Raw genomic sequence first — 24,886 nt, forward strand, 5'->3', positions numbered from 1 at the left:
TTTCTAATCTTTATAATTTTCATATATCATTAACTATGGGAGTACTCATTAGACTGTTCAAAAATGGTATTTCTAAGGCCTTATGTTAACTTTTAACTTAAAGAATTATAATTAGGATAGATACAGAGCGGAATTCTAGCTGTCAGGTATTATAGGGAAGTGTGGCATCAATTTATTACAACAGACTGGCTGGCACTGGTCCCTTGGAAAAATATATGCCTCAGTTCATCAGTTCTTCTGTTTGGATTTCTGTTGTATAAACTTTGGTGTTTGAGGCCACTCTGAATTGTAAAAGTTCTTGAAAGAAACGTTTTGGGTTATTTTTTCACATTGTCCATCTGTGCCTTATTCTTTGGGTCATTAATGACCTATGCCATCATTTTTATTTTAAATTGCATTTGTACCGATACTTAAGTTTCATACATTACTTTTTTTAATAACATCTTTATTGGAGTATAATTGCTTTACAATGGTGTGTTAGTTTCTGCTTTATAACAAAGTGAATCAGTTGTACATATACATATGTTCCCATATCTCTTCCCTCTTGCATCTCCCTCCCTCCCACCCTCCCTATCCCACCCCTCTAGGTGGTCACAGAGCACCGAGCTGATCTCCCTGTGCTATGCAGCTGCTTCCCACTAGCTATCTATTTTACATTTGGTAGTGTATATATGTCCATGCCACTCCCTCACTTCGTCCCAGCTTACCCTTCCCCCTCCCCATATCCTCAAGTCCATTCTATACGTCTGCATCTTTATTCCTGTCCTGCCCTTAGGTTCTTCAGAAACATTTTTTTTTTTTTTTTAGATTCCATATATATGTGTTAGCATACGGTATTTATTTTTCTCTTTCTGACTTACTTCACTCTGTATGACAGCCTCTAGGTCCATCCACCTCACTACAAATAACTCAATTTCATTTATTTTTATGGCTGAGTAATATCCCATTGTATGTATGTGCCACATCTTCTTTATCCATTCATCTGTCGATGGACACTTAAGTCGCTTCCATATCCTGGCTATTGTAAATAGGGCTGCAATGAACATTGTGGTACATGACTCTTTTTGAATTACGGTTTTCTCAGGGTATATGCCCAGCAGTGGTATTGCTGGGTCATATGGTAATTCTATTTTTAGTTTTTAAGGAACCTCCATACTCTTCTCCATAGTGTATCAATTTACATTCCCACCACCAGTGCAACAGGGTTCCCTTTTCTCCACACCCTCTGCAGCCTTTACTGTTTGTAGATTTTTGATGATGGCCATTCTGACCGGTGGGAGGTGATACCTCACTGTAGTTTTGATTTGCATTTCTCTAATTAGTGATGTTGAGCATCCTTTCATGTGTTAATACATGACTTTTTGAAAGCCAGAGATTTTGTCTCATACCTTATTACTTTTTGTATTCTTACAGAATTCCCCTTCAGAATTAATCACTGTCTTATTTGTAAGTAGGTTGTGGTAACTTGTTCAGAATGCATCAGACCCTTTCCTGAGGAGTAGTTTCTCACAGATAATATTTTGTGGTTCTCCCTGGACATTTTAGAATTTGTCATTTGTTTTCCATATACGGGATATGTGCTGCATGATCATATACACTTTGTGAATAAAAATGATTTTTTACTACTGAGGTTACCCAGTTTTTCCACAGGAGAATAATAAATAGTCACATGATTTCATAGCCACTGTAGGTTGTATTCCATGGTACAGTGATTCTGAGGCATCATTTGCAACCAAATGTCCTAAGTTTTCAAGCTAAGTGTGTGTGTGTGTGTGTGTGTGTGTGTGTTTGTGTGTGTGTGTGTTTTCTTTTTTTTTTTCCCAAGAAGCAGACATGCTTTTAACATCAGCGGTAAAGATATTTGTTTACGAAATATGTCTATCAAAAATAACAAAATGATTAAAATTAATAAAGGTTTTTTTTCTTTTAAGGTTAGAAGCCCAAAGCATTTTCTTAACAGTGACACGTAAGATGCCACTTATATTTTCTAGGGGAAATGACAATGAACCATTAGAATTGTTTTTTATTTGATAGAAAAGAGATCTCTACTAAGAGCACTAATCCTAAATTTTTGTTGACAAGTGCTGCTGTCAAAAATTATATTTGGAATCAAAAATTCATAAGTTCTGACTAGGGGCTTGTATTGATGAGGTGACTTGAATTTCTCTGTTTGCTATGCAAGTTTTCAGATAATGGAGGAAGTTTTAGAAATCATTCAAGAATTTCCCAAATGGGACTCTCAGAGGGTCTGAATGATACTGAGTCTCTGCAAACTTCTTTATCATTTTGACACAGTTCCCTATTTATTTTGTGTTCTGCGCTACATGACTCAGTAGTTTCATATCTATATTTGTGTTTGTATTTTATATTGTATTTTGATTATTATGCACATATATAGTGTTTGTTAATGTGTCTATTTAAAAATACTCATATTCCTTAGGCTTTGGAAATTAAGGAAACTGAAAATGGGACTTTTTCGTCTCCACGTCAGTTTTTTTCCTATACAGATCTTTAGTAACTGGAAGTCATTCTGTATTCTGGTAATCTGATAACCCATTTTGAAATGCTTTTGTTGAGCTCATCGTAATTCCATGTGATTCTAATGAAAGGCATGTGAAGGTAAAGATTGAAAGAATGAACCATAGTTGGTCCCTGTTAGAGACCCTGCTGCCGCTTTTGGGCCATCTTTAACCTGGCACCCACTTGTGTTTTTACTAAAACGGAGTTTTCCAAAATTTAAATGAGGTCACATTTGAAAGCGATGCCAAGCAACAGTGTGGCAGTTTCTAAATTTTGTGAAGCTAAAATCCCTGGTTACAAGAAAGCATACATGTCACAGATGAGTAGTTAGTAATGACTTCAGTTTAACAGGAAAAGAGCAATTCCCATATGCTGATTCTAGTCTCAAACAAAGAATGTTATAGAAAGATTGCACAGTATTTAACAAGCTGTGAGTTAATGTGACAGTGTCAGTGGATCTAGTTCCAGAAGGATAATCACGTTACCATATTTCTTCAAAAATATTTAAGTTCTACAGCAAAATTGCTGCAAATGAATCCAGACTGTTCCCCACTGCACCCCATCCCCCAATTTAGGCAGTAATGCTGAGTTTAGTTAAACAGATTGCTCAGGACTGCCTTAGCCTAAGTACCTGGATACGTAACTCTCATTGTCAGACTCTGAACCTCAGAGGCTTGCCTCCCATGTAAGGGAGACTGAGTATAGATGAGAGCGTTACCCTTTGAACCTTAAGTATCCAAGACTTGGTCTTCAGTACATCAGTTTATCTCTTCCTGAGAGCTACAACCCACTTGGAAATAGACTATATTCCTCCACATTGATGGACATCTTAGAAGTCAGGACAGTGAAGTAAGGTTGTATTGCTTTCAAACCCTTTGGAACACGTACTGCGGACAGTCTTTGGTTTGATTTGTTATCAACAGTTCATTTCCAAGGCCTTTTCCAGAGACTTGGTCTCTTGTATTTTCATATTGGCACTGTGATTTCTGTAGAGCTATGAGCTCTAACAAATGGGTGGGTTTAATTTTGAGTTGTAGGCTTGACTGTGTCCCTTTAGAGCTTAGAACTCACTCATTATTTTGCTGTTGCAAAGATTCTTAAAGGCAGGGATAGAGAGGAGCTGGGGAATGGGGTAGAGGGTCTTATTTCCTTCAGTGATTTAGAAAAAAGTGCATATTTTCTGTCAAGGGAAAGGTAACCTTTTTCAAAATCAGAGAACATTGTTTTATCATCTTAGTCATAAAACTGTTTCTCTTTTCCCAATTACCATGTATCATTGGATATTAGGAGAGGGAGGTACGTAAAATTAACAATCTATCATGAAGAATTTTAACAAAATGCCTTTTATAAAGGATGTTTATTTCTTTGAAAACAATTATAAACTTAATAATTAAATGAGATGCAAATATGATTATATTTAAATAATGTTTTCCAATCTTCTTATTGCTTAAGACATTCCCTGGTAATAGACTGTAATTAAGGCGTTCTGACTCTATAAATATACATTCTGCTACTACTGGGTATTAACTGCTTTAAGAAGTTAAGGGCTTCTAATTTGTTAAAAGAGACAATGCTTACACTGATTACCTCATGAAGTGACATAGGCGACAGACATTCTGCTGACACTCTTTGATTTACCCTTTACTTCTAGTACACAAACTGTTTAAGAGAGATGCTGACTTAAAGCAAAAAATTCAGTGACTTTTGAAAAAAGCGAAAACAAGAGAAATATAGTCAAATTTGCTTTTTTTTCTTTTTCTACCCCAAAATGTGTGGTTGACTGCTTTTTAAAAAAATCATATAATGACTGTGAATTTACCTGTTCAAGAAGTACATCTTGCCTCCCAATAGATACTGGCATCTTGATGTCAGTTTTCATTCAGAGTATGTATAGCGCCTACCCTGTGTGCTGTCCACGCTAGGAGCCTGGAGTCTAGCAGGGAAGAGTAGAATGAAGACCAACAGTTATACCACATTGCCTTTTACAGTCTCTTGTCTTATGCATTTAATTTGTATCTGCTTCTCTTTTCATTTCCTTTAAAAACTAACTTTGTAGAATAGACACGTTACACGTTTTACAGGAATAAAGACAATACAGGTAAACTCGAAGAGGATAAAACCTGGCTAGAACTACTCTTGATTGTGGTTTATATGCTTCTGTAATCCTTTGAGTGTGTGTGTGTAACTGTGTGTGTTTAAGCATGTGCAGTTCTCTATTTATCCTATTCAACCTCGAAAAAGAAGCAGTTGTGCCAGGGGTTGTTTTTGGAAGTACAAGGAGATCTCTGCCCACAACTTTTTGCAAGCTCTATTACTTCAAACCTGTAACCTGAAATTTTCTGGCTAAAAATGCAGTGTGGCTTGTGCCTAAGGGTACCTTCCTGGCCTTAATACAGATTGTCAGGTCACCTTGTTTCATGCCCTGTGCTCGCTCTTCAGGTTTTCTGCTACAGTCTTAGAGGAATCGTTTGGAGTGGGCACAAAGAAGGCTGATCTCTGCCTAAAAGTGACCTGATTTTGGAGTGTTCCTACTTTAAAAACAAATTCCATCTGGATGTAGAAGGATGGGACACTTGAGTGGTGACCAGGGAGTAGTGCTGTGAAACAAAATTTTAGATGAATCTTTAGTACTTAAATCTGAGGTCTGCCAACTCTTCCTCTGGGTAGATCTGGCTTGAAATCTTTATTTCAAGGTGTGTTGTGTTGGGGTCTTCCTGGCCATGATTTTAACTACTGAATTCCATGGATCAGAATGTACTAGTTGGATCGTTACGGAGTTTCTGACCACGTTCTGAGTGAGTTCCCAGTGGGACTCTGAAGATCGGGAGATCATTTGGGAAGGCTTGTTTTTAAGTTACTTTGGAAAACTTCATAAAAGGCCGCAAGTCTAAGAACTGAAGAGTTAGAATGGAGTCAGGAGAAACAGGGCTAAAATAAAACACTAAATATGGGCAGGCAGTTCAGAAACAAACGGGTGTCAGGTAGCTAGGTTAGTTAGCTGATTAACTATTTTTGTCTTTTCAGTAAGCTTCAGAAGCTTATTCACTAAATTTCAGTAACTTCAGTAAGTCCACTCAACAGATATTTACTAAGTAGCACCTACTCATTTATGGGTACTGTAGTTGGTCATGAGACTATCAATATGAACGACCAAAGGAAAACATCGTCCAGGCAAGGATTTAAAGTTGGAAGCAGGTACATAAAATATTAATAACTCCCAATTTGAACTATAGAAAGATATAGTGACACATAAATGCTTAAATAACCCATATCATTAATGTCTTGCAAAGGTATGTCAGTAACCGCATCCTCTCATCTGAACTGGTAAGAAATCTCTGATGTTTTTTTAAAAATTCACCCTTCTTTTATGATCAGAGTTGAAGCATAGTTGATTGTCTTTGAAATACATAACATTCTTCATTTTTCCCTTTTCTTCAACGAACACTTCACACAAGGTCTAGTTCAGTTTTCCTAATCTCTTCTACTTGGAAACTTCAAGTGGGTTCCTGTTTTCTACAAGTGCTCCAGCCTCATCAACTGGGATGCAAGATTCTGTCTTACTAACTTTGCAGCCACATATTTTAGTAATTCAGACTCTTCCCTTGACACGTTTGTACTGGAGAGTAACCCTCGGTTTCTCTTACATCCTGTTTCCTGCGGTGCCGTTTTCTCTTCCCCAGAGCTGTGCATTTCTCATTTCTTCCTCAGGATCATCTTCACTCTCATCTCCCTTAAATGTTTCCACTGCTCTTGACCACATTACATTCTTTTATTATGAGTGAAATAAATAGTGGAAATGATAATAATACTCATAAAAATAATAGCAGACATTTAGGACCTAAGTGTTTGCCTCCAAAGGAATTATTGTTTGCACTGCTGATTTTGGTGCATAACCCTATCTCATCCTGTATTGTTACTGAGATGCTTACTGTGAACTTTCTTTCTTTGGTAGAGGGAGCTCGTTTCTTAGAAAGCAATAATTTTCTCTTAAAATTTCTTCTCTTTTTGGTAATCAGCAACATTGTTTAAAATATACTATGTGCTCAATAAATTTAGACTGTATGAGTGAATTAATTGATTAGAAATTTTAGTATGAAATGCCCATAAGCAGAATGTATATATGATATTCAACATTGCTGTGGTACTTTATTTTCCAGACTGATGAACCAGAATCGTTTTTTAAACCATTAATATTCTGCATTCATGGCAGAGTAAACAGGAACTTTATTGAGAATTAAATGTGAATTAAATGAGAATTAAATATCAAGCTTTTGGGAAGAGATCAGTTTTCAATAGATTATACATATGCACATAACCATTAGTATATTAACATATAAATGAACATAAATTCATTCAGAATATAATAGTCCTATTTCCAGGATTATACTTAATTGCTTATGATAAGAAACTATAGGAGTAGTGGCACTATCTTATCATATGGTAAAAAAATTGCATTGAAGTCAGAGACAGTATGTTTAATATTAAATTATTTTTATCTCAGTAATGCTTTTTCCATAACATAATTATAGAGAAGATTTATCCATATCCCAGTAGTAAACACTTTGAATGAAGAGTTTATCTAAAGTTTTGTGAACATGGATGATAAATGAATTGTGTACTCTTTTCAGAAAAATAGGAATTTCCCACAGGATTTATGCTTTAATCCTTTATTTCACAGAATTGAAAATTTTAACCAGACACCACTGAAATGGCTAACCCCTCAGAACCTCCTTCAGTTCCATTAAGAAGCCACATTCTCTCTTGAGGGAGAATGGCCTTTTCCACTTGCTCTTTCTCCTGCCTGACTCCCTTAGTTCTCTGCTCTCGGCTGGCCAGCTTCTGCTCTTTCAGTTTGCACTCATTTTTCCCCCCAGGACCCTCTCTTGTTATACCAGATCTGGATCAGGCACCTCTCTGTCCTGGTTTTCTTTTCTCTGGCTAGACTGGAAGCTCACGGAGGGCAGCCTCCCTGCTTGCCTCCTTCCCAGCTTCTTCTTAGCACCTAACTCGATGCCCGCAAAAACACAGGTTGAATGAATAAATGTGATGTTAATTTATTCTTCAGTATAAGTATCAGTAATCATAGCATATGGTCATTTTTGTCATAGTTGCACAAAAAAATAAGATTTAATGCTAAACGGGTACTGATGCCTGCAGATACACGTGACTTGGGTTGCTGGGAAAAACATTCTAGTAGTCGCTTGTTTGGGTAATCATTTGCAATTTTTTCATGAGAGTGAGGTGAAGGATGCACAAGGGGATAAATTATGAGACATTATTCTAAGTATAAGTTACTGAACCAGACTAAAGCGGTTCTCTTTCAAGCAATATTCTGGGTCATCAAAAAATATTCTTGAGTAGTGCTATCTTGTAACTTGTTAGCACTGTCCAAAGTATTTCCTGTATTTTTTCCGCCATTCATACTCTGAACTGTGGTCCTTACCTGCCGGAGTCCACCTCCTCTTTTAGCTCATTTGGACCATATTGATGATACTTTGTGAAGGAGAATTCCATGTTTATTTTCATAAACCAGGGCAGGATATTTGGGGACCTACAGCCTGTTTTTTTTTCCCTCCAGAATATGGTATACACTTAGTAGGCTACAATTTTCTTAGAGATTTCTGTCGTGTCTCACTTGTAATGTAATTTGTTCTATTTTAACCTTAAAACAGGGCATTCTTAATACTATAATAAGGTTAAAAGGACTGTATGTCACTCTCATGATATGTTAACTTTTTCATGAAGTCATTTTGATAACAGCATTTTATTTTCTGAATAGAACCCTGATTTGTAGCCTAAATAACCAAGGCATCATTTGCAGGTATGAGATAATAATAATATTACCAGATCCCAGTATTGTTTGTTCAGGTGAACTCTGCAGTAACCTTGATTTTGAAATAACTAGGTAAAACTGTCATTGTGAAATGTCAGGTGACAAAAAGTTCAAAAGAATCATGGAAGCAGTTAATTTTAAATAATACAACATAGTGACACTGTTTTCTAGGCATTGTGTTGCTCCTTTCTCAAACAGCTTTTCCCATCCATACCTCAACTTGTTTCCTGGAGTCAACAGGTAAATATATAGAGCATTAATGCTTTGACGTACAGGAAGCGTACAAAGCGGGGCCAGCCAACCAGTTCTTGTTCTGCTTCAACCAAAGGTTCTTAAGCTCATTTAGATGACTATATTCTCGGACTTTATGGTTCTCTTTGAGAAACCCCCTGAAATAGTCTTAAATTATCATATCACACACAAGCCTGGAGCTATTTCCGTAGGATAAAATGTGATTGTATTATATGTCTGCTTGTACCTACAAAACAAATACTAAACGTCCCAGGAAATACATTTAAGAAATGCTGCATTCGAGTTTCTCTGTTAACGTTTGTATGCTGCTTGTTCATTCCTTTTTGGAAGCCACGTGATAATAGAAGCCAAAGTCTTAAGAAAATATTAACCAGGTGGAAAGTTTAAAACTGATAGAATTTTACCTATTAACTTATCTTTTTTGTACAAGGTGAGAAACACCTATCATTGTTCGATGTGTGAGATGGAATACCTTATTACGTAGACTGAGAGCAACTACCTTAGATCAAGGTAGAATCTGCTACACTTCATTTAAACAGGGCATTTATTCAGCCTTTCAATGTGTGGATTCTCTGAAAAAGCCACAGTGTTGTTTGATTGGCTGTTTTTCATTTGTTCCAATCCAGTCTTCTCAGGTAAGCAGGTTCCTTCAACCCCTTTTCAATTCCAGTTTTCCTGTTTGTTAAAATAGGGCGAATAGATTCCTCGCAGGTTTCAGTGAGGACTAAATGAGAAAATTATGTGAGCCAAGAAGCAAATGGCTGGTACATAATAGTTACTCAACAAATATTTGTTCTCTTCCACCTTTCCTTAGCCTGTCTCTGTGGTCTTATGCGTGTCGTGTGTCCTAATGATACACTTAACAACTACAGATATGTGTCTTTGCTTTGCACCTTTCTGACACCCCTCCACTACAACCAGAGTCCAAGACCAAGATCGCTCTCCTGTTTCCTTCGATATTATCTTTTCCTTTCTTAGGGTGTCTGTTGCTTTTTGCTCCTGTTTTTACCTCTGACCTCTTTTTAAACCTTTCACCCGTTCAAATCTCTTTTGCCCAGAACTCTTTAGGTTCTTCTCCCTTCATTTCTCTTTTGTTCTTTCTTCTACTACTTTGTTGCCTACTTGGCACATCTGGGCTCTTTGTGCCCTGCAACTTGGCTTGAATGGTCAATGACGACATTCCACTCCATTGGTTGGCTTGATTTGCCCATAAAAAATATCAGCTGACAGGATTCCTCTCAATGTATTATGTACTCCGTGGTCCCTGCAGAGCAATTGCTATTTCACTGAAAAACCACACACACACTTTAACTTTTTATCTGAAAAATGCATAAATCATAAGTCTGTACTTCAGTGAGTTATTACAAAATAAATACACTTGTGTAACTATCTCTCATGTCAACAGAGACATCGCTAGTGCCCTCCAAGCCCAGTTGTTGTGCCCCCTCCTCTTCTGTTCCTTTCCTTCCCACAGGAGTTAATCACTCTCCTGACCGCTCACACTTCAGATTGGTTTTGCTTGTTTTGAGGCTTTGCGTGCGGTAAAGCACAGCATTCGTAATGCATTAAAAGTATGCATTCTTTTATGTCTGACTTCTCAGTCAACATCCCGTTTGTGAAATTCATCCATGTTGTAGTATGTAATTTATTTATTTTTATTGCAGCATAATATTCTATTGTATGACCACACATTCCATTGTATGTTGCAACTTTTAAACCTGTTCTGTTGATGAACACTTGAGTTGTTTCCAGTTTTGACAGTTCAAATAATGATGTTGTGAGCATTCTTGTGAATGTGTGTGTGTGTGTGTGCGCGCGCGTGCACGTGCGTGCAGTTGTGTGCATGCACACATTTTTAAATTGAACTTCTGGCTTTATGTCAGTCCAGATGCTTTAAGTTGCTAGGAGTCTGATCCAGACGTTTTAGACTTTTCTGTATTCTTTTATGTTCCAGTCTGTTCCTTTAAAAGACAGACATTTATTTATTTTTATATATTATGCTATTAGTACAGAATATTTTGAATTTTGGAATGTTAGAGGATACGTGGTGAAAAATTTGTAAATAAAATTTATATATATAAATGCATGTAGTTATAGTAAATATTAATATATATAGTAAATACATTAAATACCATGATATTCACATATAGAATAGAAATAATCATGCAGATATATGAACTTGTAAAATTCATTTTACTGACTATAGTAACATTATTATAGAATTATTACTATATAAAGTGTGCTTAATTTTTAATGAACCTTCCTTTATGTAATTCAGTTCACAAATATTTTCAGTATGTAAATTTATATAGACATATATAGGACCCGAATCAAACCAACATAGTTGTGTGAGTCACAGTTTCAAAAAACAAATTTAATAATTCTTATTTCTCACAACTTATGCATTTATTGCTCTATGACTGTGGATCCAGAACTATGATATTTGATTTTTGTTCAGCTTAAATAATGTCAAAATTAATACTTTGAGTCTCTGTATGTCTTGATTTGATTTGCTATTAATTACGTTAATGAGACAACTGTAGCAATATTCTAGTTTTTATTTTTGCGAGACTATCTAATGTCCAGAGATTCAGGCCTTCCTCGAAAAGATAAACACTAAGCAAAGATTTCTAAGTGTGCTAACATCCATCTATACAATAAGAACTTTTGTGAGTGTCTACTCTGGGTAGTAGGCTTGTCTCAGTGGGGAGGACCATGTTAGTAGCATTGAACTTTTAAAAAACTTGTATGTCCCTAGCCCCATTATGCTACTACGTTTCCCTCTAATAATCATTATCATAGTGTGTCACTGTTAAGGATGAAGTGTGTTGTAGCCTCTGAGAATCGTTGATAACATATAGATATTTAAATATATAAATTCATTTTTTATCAATTTTTATTAAGTAGTCACATACATGAATGGATATATATTACTACTTTGAATTGACATTAATAATATTAATGATGGTATTTTCTGGTCTGGAGGACTTCACAGTCTAGGGAGGTAGCCTAAAGCATAAACTCATAATTACATTGTGCGTTGCAAGCACTTAAAAAGGAGGTGTGCATACATCGCCACAGATGATAGTAGAAAAGACTCAACTTTTGCTCAGGGGAATTGTAAAGACTTTGTAGAAGTGAATCCATTTAGGGACTTGAATAATTTCATAACCTTAGTGATGTGCTAGGTGTTAGGAGGAAAATTCAAACATTAGGATAACCCAGTAGTCCATGAGAATATTGGGAAGATGGTATATTTGCTTGACACAAATATAGAGCCAAGCAAGTACATCAAGTACATTTGATGGTAATCTTTGTAAAATGGTGTCTGGTAGGTTTTATTCTCTTGTAAGTTTCTTAAAGTGCTATCACTTTTATATCTATGAATGCATTGCTTAACTGTAGTTCATAAAAACATTAGGGAGTTTGTGAGAAATGCAGTGGTAAACCAATCTTGGCCCTAGACTCCTTCAGACCTAACTCTTCCATGTGCTAGGTCTGTGACCTCGGCAAGTTGATCTAACTTTTCTAAATCTTAGTTGCTACATCTGTAAAATGTGGATAATAATATTATCTTACTTAAAGAGTTGTTGTTAAAAATGAAAATCAAATGAGATAATACATTCTTGGCATAGTGTCTGGCTCACGGTAACAATACCATAGGAAATTTTTGATATTCACTAAAAGTTTAGGTTATGATATACATTAACATTCACGATTGTGAACCTATAAAAGTCTAGTTCTGAATTTTGACTTCTTTCAAAATTCAGTAAGATTTTGAAGGAATTATTTGTAAAACACCTGAATCTGGAATTATATAAATATATATTTTTTTCCTTTACTCTGTTGTGACAGGTGTCCACAACAAGATTGAGGGAGAAAAGAAATTACTAATTGGGGTGCAGGTGGTGAAAGTCTTTTCTAAAGGTGTGTGTGGGTATGTCTGTGTGTGTGTGTTTCGATAGATTCTTAAGTTTGTATTGAACTTAAATGTGAAGATTGAGTAGATTAGCTATACAAAATATTTAATGAGTGAGCTAATTTCTGCCCTCACTGATTCTAGAGCCCCACTTATATGCATCATACCGCCGCTCTTTCTTGCTTGCTGAATGGTAAAGGAGGTGCTGTGGCGTCCACGAGTAACCTGAATATGTGGTCATCCTCTCAGACTTGTTGGCCCTTACCGTGACCTCACCACTATGTCTGACTCTGCATTTAAAATTAACTTCAAATAAATTCCCTGTTTCACATTTACTTTGGCATCTACCCAGCCTATTTCTATTTTTAAATTTATTTTTGATCTTTTGTTTTCATCTTTGGGGGTAGGGGGAAAGCAATAGCAATAAAACAAAATCCAAGAGCCCATGAAGCAAGAGCTGAGAAGGGTGAGGTAGGGAGGCCGCCCTCTCTCTATATATTGTTGCTCTTCTGCATCACCCAGAAACACGAACTAGACTCTATTAAGCTATACTAGAAAGGATGCAGTCACAGACTCAGTCCTAAGACACATGTTTCCTGACTGTGGTCCAGACACTGGTGTTCTATTCTTTATTATGGGTACAGATGAATCTGGAAGCAGAGGCTGAGTTTGGGGGAATGGGATTTATTAATAACCAGAGAGGAGCGTGTGGGCTAGACGTATTCTCTCCCGTATCTCTTTTTTTTTTTTTTTTTTTTTTTTTTTTTTGCGGTACGCGGGCCTCTCATTGCTGTGGCCTCTCCCGCTGCGGAGCACAGGCTCCGGTCGCGCAGGCTCAGCGGCCATGGCTCACGGGCCCAGCCGCTCCGCGGCACGTGGCATCTTCCCGGACCGGGGCACGAGCCCGTGTCCCCTGCATCGGCAGGCGGACTCTCAACCACTGCGCCACCAGGGAAGCCCCTCCAGTATCTTCAAGCAGTTGAGAACTACTGATGCTGTAAGTTCCCTCGGTGCAGTCCTGGGTCAGTCTCTGACTGCTTTCCACACACCATAGTTCCTTAAACTCCTTGCCATATTTCTGTTCCTAAGTTTAATCAGATACATTTAAAGTTATTATAAAAGACTGAGACAAATTTATTATACAAGGTGGTAGTGCTTTAAATTGATTAACTATAGTGGACAGCATTAGAAAGAATAACTGAAAAAATAGGACTTTTTAATGCAATGATATCTGTGTAAACTGTTTAGCTCAGAGATAACACTGGGCTTATATCCATACATGCTTATGCATATATGATTTAGACATTGGAGACCATAGTGTGCATTGATGTTTATCTCCTGCCTTTTTTTCCCCTCATGTTCTAGCATGACTCACCCCCTGCCATTACACATTCTTTTAAAATACTGAGTCTAGATCTTTCATGATAATAGATCCTGATCTTTTAGAGTTGATAACCATGCTGGAAAAAAACGAAAACAAAACCCTTCAAAATTGTCAACTTCCTATCAGAGCATCCTAGTTTTCTTGCCAAATTAATGATAGAATACTTATTTTGTTTAAAAACATTACCTATGCTTTTATTTACTATTTTAAAATATTACGTATGCATAAGGCAAGAAGAGCAGCATCTCCAACTGTGCTCAGCAGAACATTAGTTTTGTTGGTAAGTGGTAGAATGTGACTTAAAGCCAAATGAGATTGGGAAATTCCAATCCAAATTGAACAGACTCCCTACTGTATAACTGCCAGGACTTTTCAGAGCTGTAATCGCTAATGTACACTGTGGATCTATGAAGAAGGGGTATAAAGTATTAGACAGTTTCCATTAAACTTATTTTGACCAAGGAACCTCCTTACATTTCTCTTTTTGAGGCTAATATCATGGAAAGAACGTAGAGAAAATTCTTGAATTTCTTGTCATCTGTGCTTAACTAGTTACCATAGTAAAATTCCAGATAGAGCCTAGCTAAATTTGGGGTGAGCATAGGCAGGGTCCAGAAATAATGGTTTATTCAAAAAAAAGTTCCTACAGCTGAAGATTTCCAAGCCTGTTACCTACCCAAATTACGAAGGAATTCTGTGTTTACTTTATTTTTCCTTCATACGTAGAACTTTTCTCATCCTCGGAGTCAGGAAAAAGTGGTTTAACCTATTCTACTATCAGAAGTTGCTTTCCAGTTTTAAAATATTTCCCATTTAAAACAGGACCAGTTTTGTTTGAAAATTTTCAGTGTGCTTAACAAAAGAGAAAAATGATTCCAACCTGTGTGTGTATAATTTGTTTTTTTGCTTTTATCAGAAGGGAAAATGATGCTAAGTTGCTTATATTAGGCATTTAGCAATAACTAGGGGGGTGTCTAAACCAAATTTCATGTCATTAGTGTGTATTCATTACACAGTGTGAAAGATATCTTTGTACTGTTTGTTAACTTAAATGAACTTTTAAAAATACATACTACACACGGAGATCAGCTCGGTGCTTTGTGACCACCTAGAGGGGTGGGATAGGGAGGGTGGGAGGAGATATGGGAACATATGTATATGTATAACTGATTCACTTTATTATAAAGCAGAAACTAACACACCATTGTAAAGCAATTATACTCCAATAAAGATGTTAAAAAAAAAAGAATCTAAAAAAAAAAACTAAACTAAACTAAATAAAGATCCCTGGCCTCTTGGAACTTATATATAGAGCAACACTCTGAACTTACTCTTAATTTCCTTTCATTGCCTGTATGCATTTGCTGATTCCTCGTGATATTTGTGCCTTACCTGGTAGGTACTCATTGGACTATTGGTCTCCGATGGATGAGACCTTTTAAGCTGCTTCCTTTGGTACCTTAGGGATGAGCAAGTGGTACCTTAGTGGTTTTCAAGTTACTTACCAGAGTTGTAAGCAAAAACTGTTGAATATGGTGGCACAAATTTATGCTCCCCATCACTTTGGCTATTTTATACACACACACACACACACACACACACATATACACACACACACACATATACATGTATGCATTATGTTATGTATTATATATGACATTTGTTAAATATCATATTATGGTAGATATTATATTTAACACATAGATACACGTGTGTTTAAAAAATGTATGTGTGTGTATATAAAACCAGTATAAGCTCTCAATATCCTTCATGGCGATTGTTTTAATCTTGTGTCTAGTTTGGCACTCTTAAAAAAATGAGCAAAAACTTTGCCTAATACACTTAAACAATGCTTTGAAGACTGTGAACATTCTTTTTGAATTGTCATGGAATGCATCTGTTAGATTCACCATACTGTACATGTATGTTAATTTACCAAATGGATTGGCAGTGATTGACACAGATTTCTTATGGAAGGACACAGACAGCTGTAAGCCAGTTACATAGCTGGATTGAGGGAATAATTGAGATTTTCTTTACAATTGAATAACAGATTGGAAAATAGACAAAGCACCATCGATATATTAAAATTAAATTACCTTTAATATACAAAGATTTTTTTGGGCAAATGCTGGGAAGAAAGTCAAAGGCATTCCTATGGAGCACAGCACTCATTATTTTTGTTATCAGTAGAAATCTAATTTACATACAAATAAAATGTCAATTCCCATCATAACCATCAAGATAAAGAATTGCATGTATACTTTTCCATGCGCTATTCTTTTTGAATTTAAGTGCTGTGTTTGGCTCTTTGCCCGTGGACCAGTTGAAATATTCTCAGTTTAACAAAGAAGAAAGGATAAAGTTGAGCCTGGCCCATGCACACTTACAAAGTCAGATTGGCCTGTTTGAATCAACCGTTGTCATTGTAGATTATTTTAATTATTTTTTTTTTCTTGGAGAATTTTTTTTTTTCTTGGAGAGGAATGCAAAAGGAAAAATGACTTATGTATGGGCAGTGAATGGTAACGTTTCTTAATTTGCTTAGTGAAATTGTAATCTTACTCAAATCAGAGTCTTTAATACATTTGCCTCTCACCTGTAATGAAGGGAAAAATAATGCCCTTTCTCTTTGATTTTCCATGATGTACACTTGCTCTATTTTAGTTATCCCATTTAGTGAAGTAGGCAGATGCTTCATTTTTTCAGATGTATCCTACAGTTTCATTTAGACTTCTAGTATAAAGTCCTTAAAGGCAACCCCCCCAAAATTTTTTTTGTAATTTTTTTATAAGAGTAAGTACTTAATGAAATTCTTTCTCTAAGATGTTTATGGATACGTGGATACTCATTATGGCAAATATGACATTATTACTTATTTACCAGACTATCTCCTTTTACCTAGACTAGTACATTTGAAATGAGATATTTAAAATACAGAGAGCATAGCATGATGAAATAAAAGCCTAATAAAATGTGTTTGGGCCAGAATCAAAATTCTTTGAAATCGGATATCTAAATAGTGTGCATTTTATCTCAGAAAGGCTCGGGTTAGTTCTAGTGTCCAGATGACTGTTAATGGGCTTTGTGCTCTGAAGCATATGTTAATAGAAGTGATCATTATGGATTAATTTGATGTGAATTAATAAGAGATTTATTTGATGGGAGTTGTTTGAAGGTGATGACATTTAAATCTCAACAGGATTTAAGATGTCCAGAAATACCTTTAAAGATTCAGGAATAATCAATTCAGAGAGAGCAAATTAAATAGACATGGATAGCAAAGAACAGGATCTGACACTGGATTTATGAAGTTTGAAGCAGTTTACAGAAAAAGCGATCTACCATTGAAGTATTGCCCTGGAATCTGAAGAAACAGAAAACATTTAAACTCCTTCAACAATTCTTGGGTTTGTGAATTGGATAAACAGTGTTCTCTTGCATTTTATAGTTCACTTAAGCAATCTGATTTTGATCTGTATATATGGAGTAGACAGGATTCAAGTTTTTTTTTTTCCCTAAACCAATGAGCAAACACATATGTTCTCTAAAAACTGAACTTTATATGTTGTTCATATGGAAGCTATCTAGTTTGCCATGAGCCCAAGATTCGACCTTCCTTTTATTTTGCTATCACTTGCTTAATTCTTTAAATTCTTTGTGGGGGACTTTTGATCAAAAGAAACAATTTGCTTTTCTTTTTTCTTTCTTTTTAATTTTTTAAATAAAAGCTACATGAAATGTGTAATTAATAACTCAGTACTCTTGGGCTGTTGACACAGACAAGCCTGGAAGAAACATATATTAAGGAGAAGACTATGATATCTTTTCTTTTTGTGTAAAGCTTTGATTTTAAACCCGTGAAAGATTTATTATCTGGAAAAACAATAAGAAAATGTCATCTGGTATTATATATTATGATGATAAGAGCTGCTACTTATAATAAAAATCATACTCAGCAGAATTAGAGATTGAGATCAGATTACATAGTCTTGCTTCCCTATCTTTTTAGTCTTGTTCAGGTTTTATATATATATATATATAAAGATGTGTGTGTTTATATATACGTGTGTGTGTATGCATATCGATACACACACACACACACATATATATGTATATGTACATACATGAGAGAGAGAAAGTATCAGTTGAAAGTGTACCTAGTTGAAATTATTGCTTGGAAAAGTACTCAAAAGTTTCAGCTTTTTTTAGAAAGAGGAGTTCCTTATAATTTTTTCTTTACTTTTGAAAAATATCCTTCCTCTCTTAAAATGATGACAAATAATAAAATGAAGTCCTCTTGCTGGATGTGTTCAGACATAGCTGTTTTTGGATATACATGTGTTGAATGGATGAATGAAAGTTGGAGAAAATGGAAAACAGTGAATGGTAGGTGTCAGTGGTATTTATGCTACCCTTAGTTGGTGATGGCTTAATATTTTGTAATGTTTCAAGAAAATTGGGTAAAGCTTTTCTAAGGTAAAACTAAAGTGCTTAAGCTATTAACCAGAACCATCATGGAGTCTTAGAGGCAGAGTGCAGGTTAGAAATAATTTATTGTAATTCCCTCATTATACAGATAAGAGAGGCTCTGAGAAGGGATAAGGGCTTGCCCTTGATTACATCAGCTGGTGATCTGAATCAGGTTCAGAAACTGGATGTGTGATCTGTGTACCCTTCTACCTTCTTAGGTTTTGATTCTTTTCTGTGTTTCGGGTCAAGATGCCACAAAGAACATAAGAGTTTATATCTCTTACCTTCAAGGAGTTTCTCATCTAATGGAAATAAATTCTTAACTTCATTTGCATTGGATGGTTGTGTGATCTCAGCTCTCTTTTTAAATTACTACGATAGTTGTTTCCTTTGGTGGAATAATTCATTTGATTATCTATGGCAAGGTTATTTGAACAAGGTATTTCATAAATGTATGTGTGTGTATATATTTTTCTACATACATATTTATATACATACTTATTTATATAGATGAAATAAAACTAAATAATAGTTTAAAATATCTGGATAATAATAGAAAACTTAGATTCCTTTTGCTGTGAAGGTGCCATTTCGGGAACATAAGTCACAGTCATTTATAGAAAAATTTTTTAATAGTATATTTAAGCATTTTAATCAGTGAGATGATAGTCACCAGAATTATATTTTAAGCTCTAATGCTGATTGGTTCCACTGCGTAAACCTGTCTTAGTGATACTGTAACACAGAAATAGTGCAGTACGCTATTGCTTTTTTCTAATAAATTCTTCTACCAAAAATGCAAAGAAAACTTATAGATTTAAGTTTTAGTTTAGGAGGAGATAACAATAGAAATTGAGATTTTTGCAAATGGAATGTCTTATATCTCAGTAATAAAAATTAATACAGTTAGAGCATTTTTAGGAAGCTAAATACGTTTTGAACCTGCTTAACAATCTTGGCACATAATATGCATTCATGTGTTTGTACAGGTGGAAAATGATGTGAATGTGGGAATGCTCACTGTTACCCTCTGGTCCCCTAGCCAGCCCCCAGGTCAGTTTTTATCTCATAATTAAATAGAGCACTGAAGTTGGCACTTTTGAGCCTTGTAGTACTCATTTAGGTTCTTCAGCTCCTCCTTGCCCAATTCACTTTTCGTTCATTTTTTGCCCCATTGTCTAAATGGTTGTCTATAGTGGACCTTCTGTAACTGGCGTTTTGAACTTTTGTGGTAGTCAGTGTGAGGGATATCGCTGTACAATAGAATGAAAAAGTTTAAAACAGAGTTGGCAAAACTCATGAGTAAGGCTCATTGATGTGATTATATATATATATACACACACATACACACACACGTGTATATATGTAGTACATCTGTTCAATTATATTATGACCATTAATGCAGTATCTGCCTCAATAATTTCATTCAGATTAAAAAAAAGAGATGATATAAGGATGGTTGAATGCTGGTTCAGTCATAGCTTTACAATCTTATTTATCAAGAGTGAAAATATGACTTAAAAATAGCTAAAAAGATAATACATGTTATAATATGTAATGTTTCTGTAACTCTTGGTAAGGCAAGAGTTAGATCTGATGCAAAATTCCCGATGGCATTGAAATAGCTCTTTTCTCAGCCTCGTGGTATATGTACACTGGTACTGGGAGTCTGGAGGAGACTAGTTATGGGTACCACTCCATGTCTTTAGCTGTGACCGTGCAGTTAGGCAAGTGCACTTTGTATGTTTTCCAGAAGCAGGCCCCCTCCATGATTACTAATTAAGATGTTTTATCCCCACCCCAGAGTAGGTAAGTATTGTGTACCTTAAGGTTCAGGGGGAGTTCGAGGCTAACTAATTTTGTCAGCAGCACAGTCTGCTGTGAAAATGACTTCTATAATCTTTTATATCATGTTTCTCCTTCTCCTGTTGCTTTATTAAAACCCAGGGGAGGGAGAAAATCTTGCCCAAGATTTACTCATGCTTTTATCAGGTATCTTTCCAGCAGCTTGTGGTGCTGGCATGTTAATGTGTTTTAGGTGTGATCCATTAAAATTGTTTACATCATTTAGGAAGGAAAATATGTTTTGTTTTGTTTTGCAGATGTACAGATCAGCTCTCAAAATGTCTTCTGTGTCTTCTGAGCGTCTTCTAAGACAATTGCATTAACCCTCCTGCTAGTTGACTAATAGAATTAATAATTGTAAAAAAAGCACTCTAAAGCCACATGCCTTATGAAGTCAATGCTGGGTATGATTTTACAAGTATGTGATCTATTTTTTCAAGTGAAATTGTTAACTGGAAAAGTTTTTGGCACACAGTACAATGTCATGCAATCTGTTATTTGTCTTAGAGATAATAACTTGAGGGTGGGTCTGGTCTTACGGTATCTAACTTATGAGTTGCTAGGGGAGTTTCTTCCACTTAGAAGCATTGCGAATGTGCTTATATTTACATAATATGTCATTCTGAAAAATTATAGCGATGTAATTCCAGTAAAAAATTATTTTTTCTCTAACTACTTCAAAGTGTAGTCAACTAAATTAACCATGATTTTTTTAAAAGCAGCTAAAAAGAACATGCCCCTTCCCCCCAGAACAAAAAAAAATAAAACCCAAATGACCTCTCTGATACTTCTTTGAAGTTTTAGCAGTTTAACATTCTTTGCAATGTATATTATTAAGGGCCCTATTCAGTGAGTCATATGGCTTGTAAAGGTCTGTCCTTGGGTGAAAGAATGAACTGAAATTTGAAAGGATGATAATTTAATCAAATTATATTTTCTCTCAGTCACTATAGATGTTGGTTGAGTAGTTTTTAAACTATGACCCATTACTATTCTTCATGATGATAATAAATCAGCAAGATCCAACTTTCTTGTTCTGGAAAATACATTAATTTTTTTCAATTATTGACATATTTATATCTGTTCATTTCTAAGTATTTTGTCTTAGTTCCCTTGCTGTGTAAGATGTCGCTGTTTTTCTCATCTCCTTGACCTTAATATATGGGCATAAACCGTTTTCTTTTCATTTGAATGGAAGGATAATCTTAATGAATTGGATTATTTCATCCTTTTTTCTTCATGAATCCTGCCTTTCATATAGGTTTTTATTTTTTCTGTGTAGCCTTATTTATTTCATCTTGGTGCGTCACTGTTAGATTTTATTTATATGATGGAGGCAATGTTAAAATCCAGTGGAAAAACAAACAAACAGGAAATTCTGGAAGGAAATGCATGTAATGCGGTACCAAATCATCACATTTTTGTATGCAGGAATGACTGATACTCTATAAACTAGTATTTCCTTTTCTATAGGCCAAGTTAAAACAGTACATTTTTGACTCAAACTCTTATATTTTAGACTGTAACTTATTTCTTTTAAGCTTCCCTTTTATTCTTTCCCTTTTAGTTTTCCCTTTGTTGACCACCAGTAAAATTGCCCTCCAGTCTTCCATGTGTTGGTACAAGTTCCCAAGTTCTGGCTGTTCTGACAGAGGAATAGAGGTCTAAAATGTCAACAGCAACAGATAAGACATTAAAATGCAAACATTAGAAGATAAATTAGTTAGCCAGTGTTCCATTTTTTTTCTAACGATGGTTACCTGACTTAGTTAATTTTAGGAGCTAATGGTAATGACACCAAGGTGAAGACCATACTCCCTCCCTTGCCCCCACGCCGGGCAGGTTTACACGCCTCATGACTATCACCTTCACTGGAAACTCCAAATGGTTTTTCTTTTGGTTGTTGTTCTCGTTCCAAGTGGGAGATTCTGTGGATATTTTGATGACTAACATTCTTGGTGTATAAGAAGAGCAGTATACTCTCTTAAGTACAGTTACGCTATTTTTGACATTATTCAAGAAAGTGAATTATTACCTTGTAACTGATTCCTTATCCTGTATCTAGTGCATTATCTTGGTTCAGTGGTTCATATTACACAAATTTTGCTTGACCAGCTTTTCAGAAGCGAAGGTTTGCCCATATATCCAAAGCCAGTGTGGTTCCTCAGCACTTGTGGGAGATTATAGATGAGAATGACTAAAACATGCTATTAATTTAGATTTTCTAAGGACATTTTGGATAATCATGGTGTAACTAACTCTGTTAAATTCGCCCCTGTGGTAGCGTCAGCTAGTAAATAAGGTGGATTTTTCCAAGAGACAGTTGGGGTGACGACGTACATAGCCCTGGCAGTTTTTCGGCTGGAGGATTAAGGAGCACAGGCCATGAAAGTCAGTTCTCCACAAGCCTTTGTTACTGCATTCTTTTATCGACACTGTACAATTTGTTTCTTATCTCCTTATACCCTTAGAATTCTTATTCATTAGACTCCCCACAATGTTCTTATGTGGACCCTACCTTGAAAGGCACAGTTGAGCTAGCATGTGAAGGTGAACCATAGGAAACTGCTAACAGTTTGCCATGTTGAGCTACGAAATGGCAATGTCACGTGGTTCAATTGAATATTTTACTTTAGTCAATTTCCAGTGTGCTCCTGATGTTGGGATTGGTACTGTTTCCACCATGCTGTGCCTAGAAACCCTGACCTTAGGTGGGTTCTCATCATGCCAGATGGAGTCCTAGTAAAACATAACCTGGCCACTATGATGTGTACCAGGTCCCCCTTCTTTCAGGCAAGTCCCCCAAAGGGGGCTTAAAGTAATTTATAGGTACGGCAGAGATAAAACATTTGTTATCCTCCATTTCTGAAAGTAAAGGGGCAGTTTTCACTTTGTTTATAACATGCTCTTTCTGTCTTTTGACTATGAGGATATTTTGGTTGAAACTATATTGATACCTTGGTTGCACAGTGTGTAACAATATCGAGTTTCACTTTATAGTTGTTTGTATACACATATACGTATCACAAATAAACATGTAATATACATTCTATAAACATAAACAGGTGTATATATTCTATAAACATAACGTGTACATATTACACATAGTATATAACACAGATAAATATAGAAGCATTTATCTATCAACTCTTAAGAAAGAAGCTGAGCAAAAAATATAATTGGCAGCCAAGGTTAAGTAATAGGAATGATAGAGCTAGTAATAATAATACCTTGGTATTCATAAAACCATTTAAAAATAACAAATGAGCCACCCTTTGTGACAAAAATAATTCTAAATGTAAATCGTTGGCATCAGTCTCAAGTTTTTGCTATTTTTTAAAAAAAACAGCAGATTTTTTTTTCCTAGAGAACATTTTTTATTATGTGCCTTAAAAAAGCCTTGAATAGAGTAAGTAAAATGTTCTAGATTAGACTACATGCCTGCAAATTTCAACTAACCCTGTATCTTCCTTTTCCTTGTTATTTTTACAGATATGGTCCGGAAAAAGAACCCCCCTCTGAGAAACATTGCTAGTGAAGGCGAGGGCCAGACCCTGGAGCCTGTCGGTACAGAAAGCAAGGGATCTGGAAAGAACAAAGAATTTTCTGTAGATCAGATGTCAGAAAACACGGATCAGAGTGATGCTGCAGAACTAAATAATAAGGAGGAACATAGCTTGCATGTCCAAGATCCGTCTTCCAGCAGTAAGAAGGACTTAAAAAGCGCAATCCTGAGTGAGAAGGCTGGCTTCAATTATGAAAGCCCCAGTAAGGGAGGAAACCTTCCCTCCTATCCACATGATGAGGTGACAGAGAGAAATATGTTGGCTTTCTCATCTCCAGCTGCTGGGGGAGTCTGTGAGCCCTTGAAGTCTCCTCAAAGAGCAGAGGCAGATGACCCTCAAGATATGGCCTGCACCCCATCAGGGGACTCCCTGGAGACAAAGGAAGATCAGAAGATGTCACCGAAGGCTACAGAGGAAACAGGGCAAGCGCAGAGTGGTCAAGCCAATTGTCAAGGCTCAAGCCCAGTTTCAGTGGCCTCAAAAAACCCACAAGTGCCTTCAGATGGGGGTGTGAGACTGAATAAATCGAAAACCGACTTACTGGTAAATGACAACCCAGACCCGGCACCTCTGTCTCCAGAGCTTCAGGACTTTAAATGCAATATCTGTGGATATGGTTACTATGGCAACGACCCCACAGATCTGATTAAGCACTTCCGAAAGTATCACTTAGGACTGCATAACCGCACCAGGCAGGATGCTGAGCTGGACAGCAAAATCTTGGCCCTTCATAACATGGTGCAGTTCAGCCATTCCAAAGACTTCCAGAAAGTCAACCGTTCCGTGCTTTCTGGTGTGCTGCAGGATATCAATTCCTCAAGGCCTGTTTTACTAAATGGGACCTATGATGTACAGGTTTGTGCTTCGTATTGTGATCTCTTTGTACAGAAAAAGTTGTTAGTAACGAAATGTGAATTTTTACATGTTTGTTAAAATCAAGCTCCCAATACCAAAGGGGTAGCCTGCTCAATGGAGCAGAAGAGACAGACGCACTCTGTAGCTGTTTCATCCAAATGTGTATTCAGAGTTATCTTTAGCCTCTCATCATGGAAAATAATCCCAACATTTCTATTAGGCTGGGAAAAGTTTTTTCA

General features: G+C 36.1%; 1 protein-coding gene across 17 annotated transcripts in view; it reads left to right on the plus strand.

The window, feature by feature from the left end:
* The window catches only part of TRPS1 (transcriptional repressor GATA binding 1), a 253,008-nt gene that overhangs the window by 24,174 nt on the left and 203,948 nt on the right, over positions 1–24,886 (plus strand). For 10 of the 17 annotated variants that reach the window (XM_067711439.1, XM_067711441.1, XM_067711446.1 and 7 more), the window contains 2 exons: positions 20,484–20,644; positions 23,719–24,647. In XM_067711439.1, coding sequence (XP_067567540.1) covers positions 20,608–20,644; positions 23,719–24,647 — 966 coding nt within the window. In that variant the 5' untranslated portion in view covers positions 20,484–20,607. Of the gene's footprint in view, positions 1–19,370; positions 19,435–20,483; positions 20,645–23,718; positions 24,648–24,886 lie in introns of all 17 variants that reach the window. The other 7 variants (XM_067711444.1, XM_067711445.1, XM_067711450.1 and 4 more) reach the window with 3 other exon arrangements.

Source organism: Pseudorca crassidens, chromosome 17 (genome assembly GCF_039906515.1).
Source record: "Pseudorca crassidens isolate mPseCra1 chromosome 17, mPseCra1.hap1, whole genome shotgun sequence".
Lineage (NCBI taxonomy): Eukaryota > Metazoa > Chordata > Mammalia > Artiodactyla > Delphinidae > Pseudorca > Pseudorca crassidens.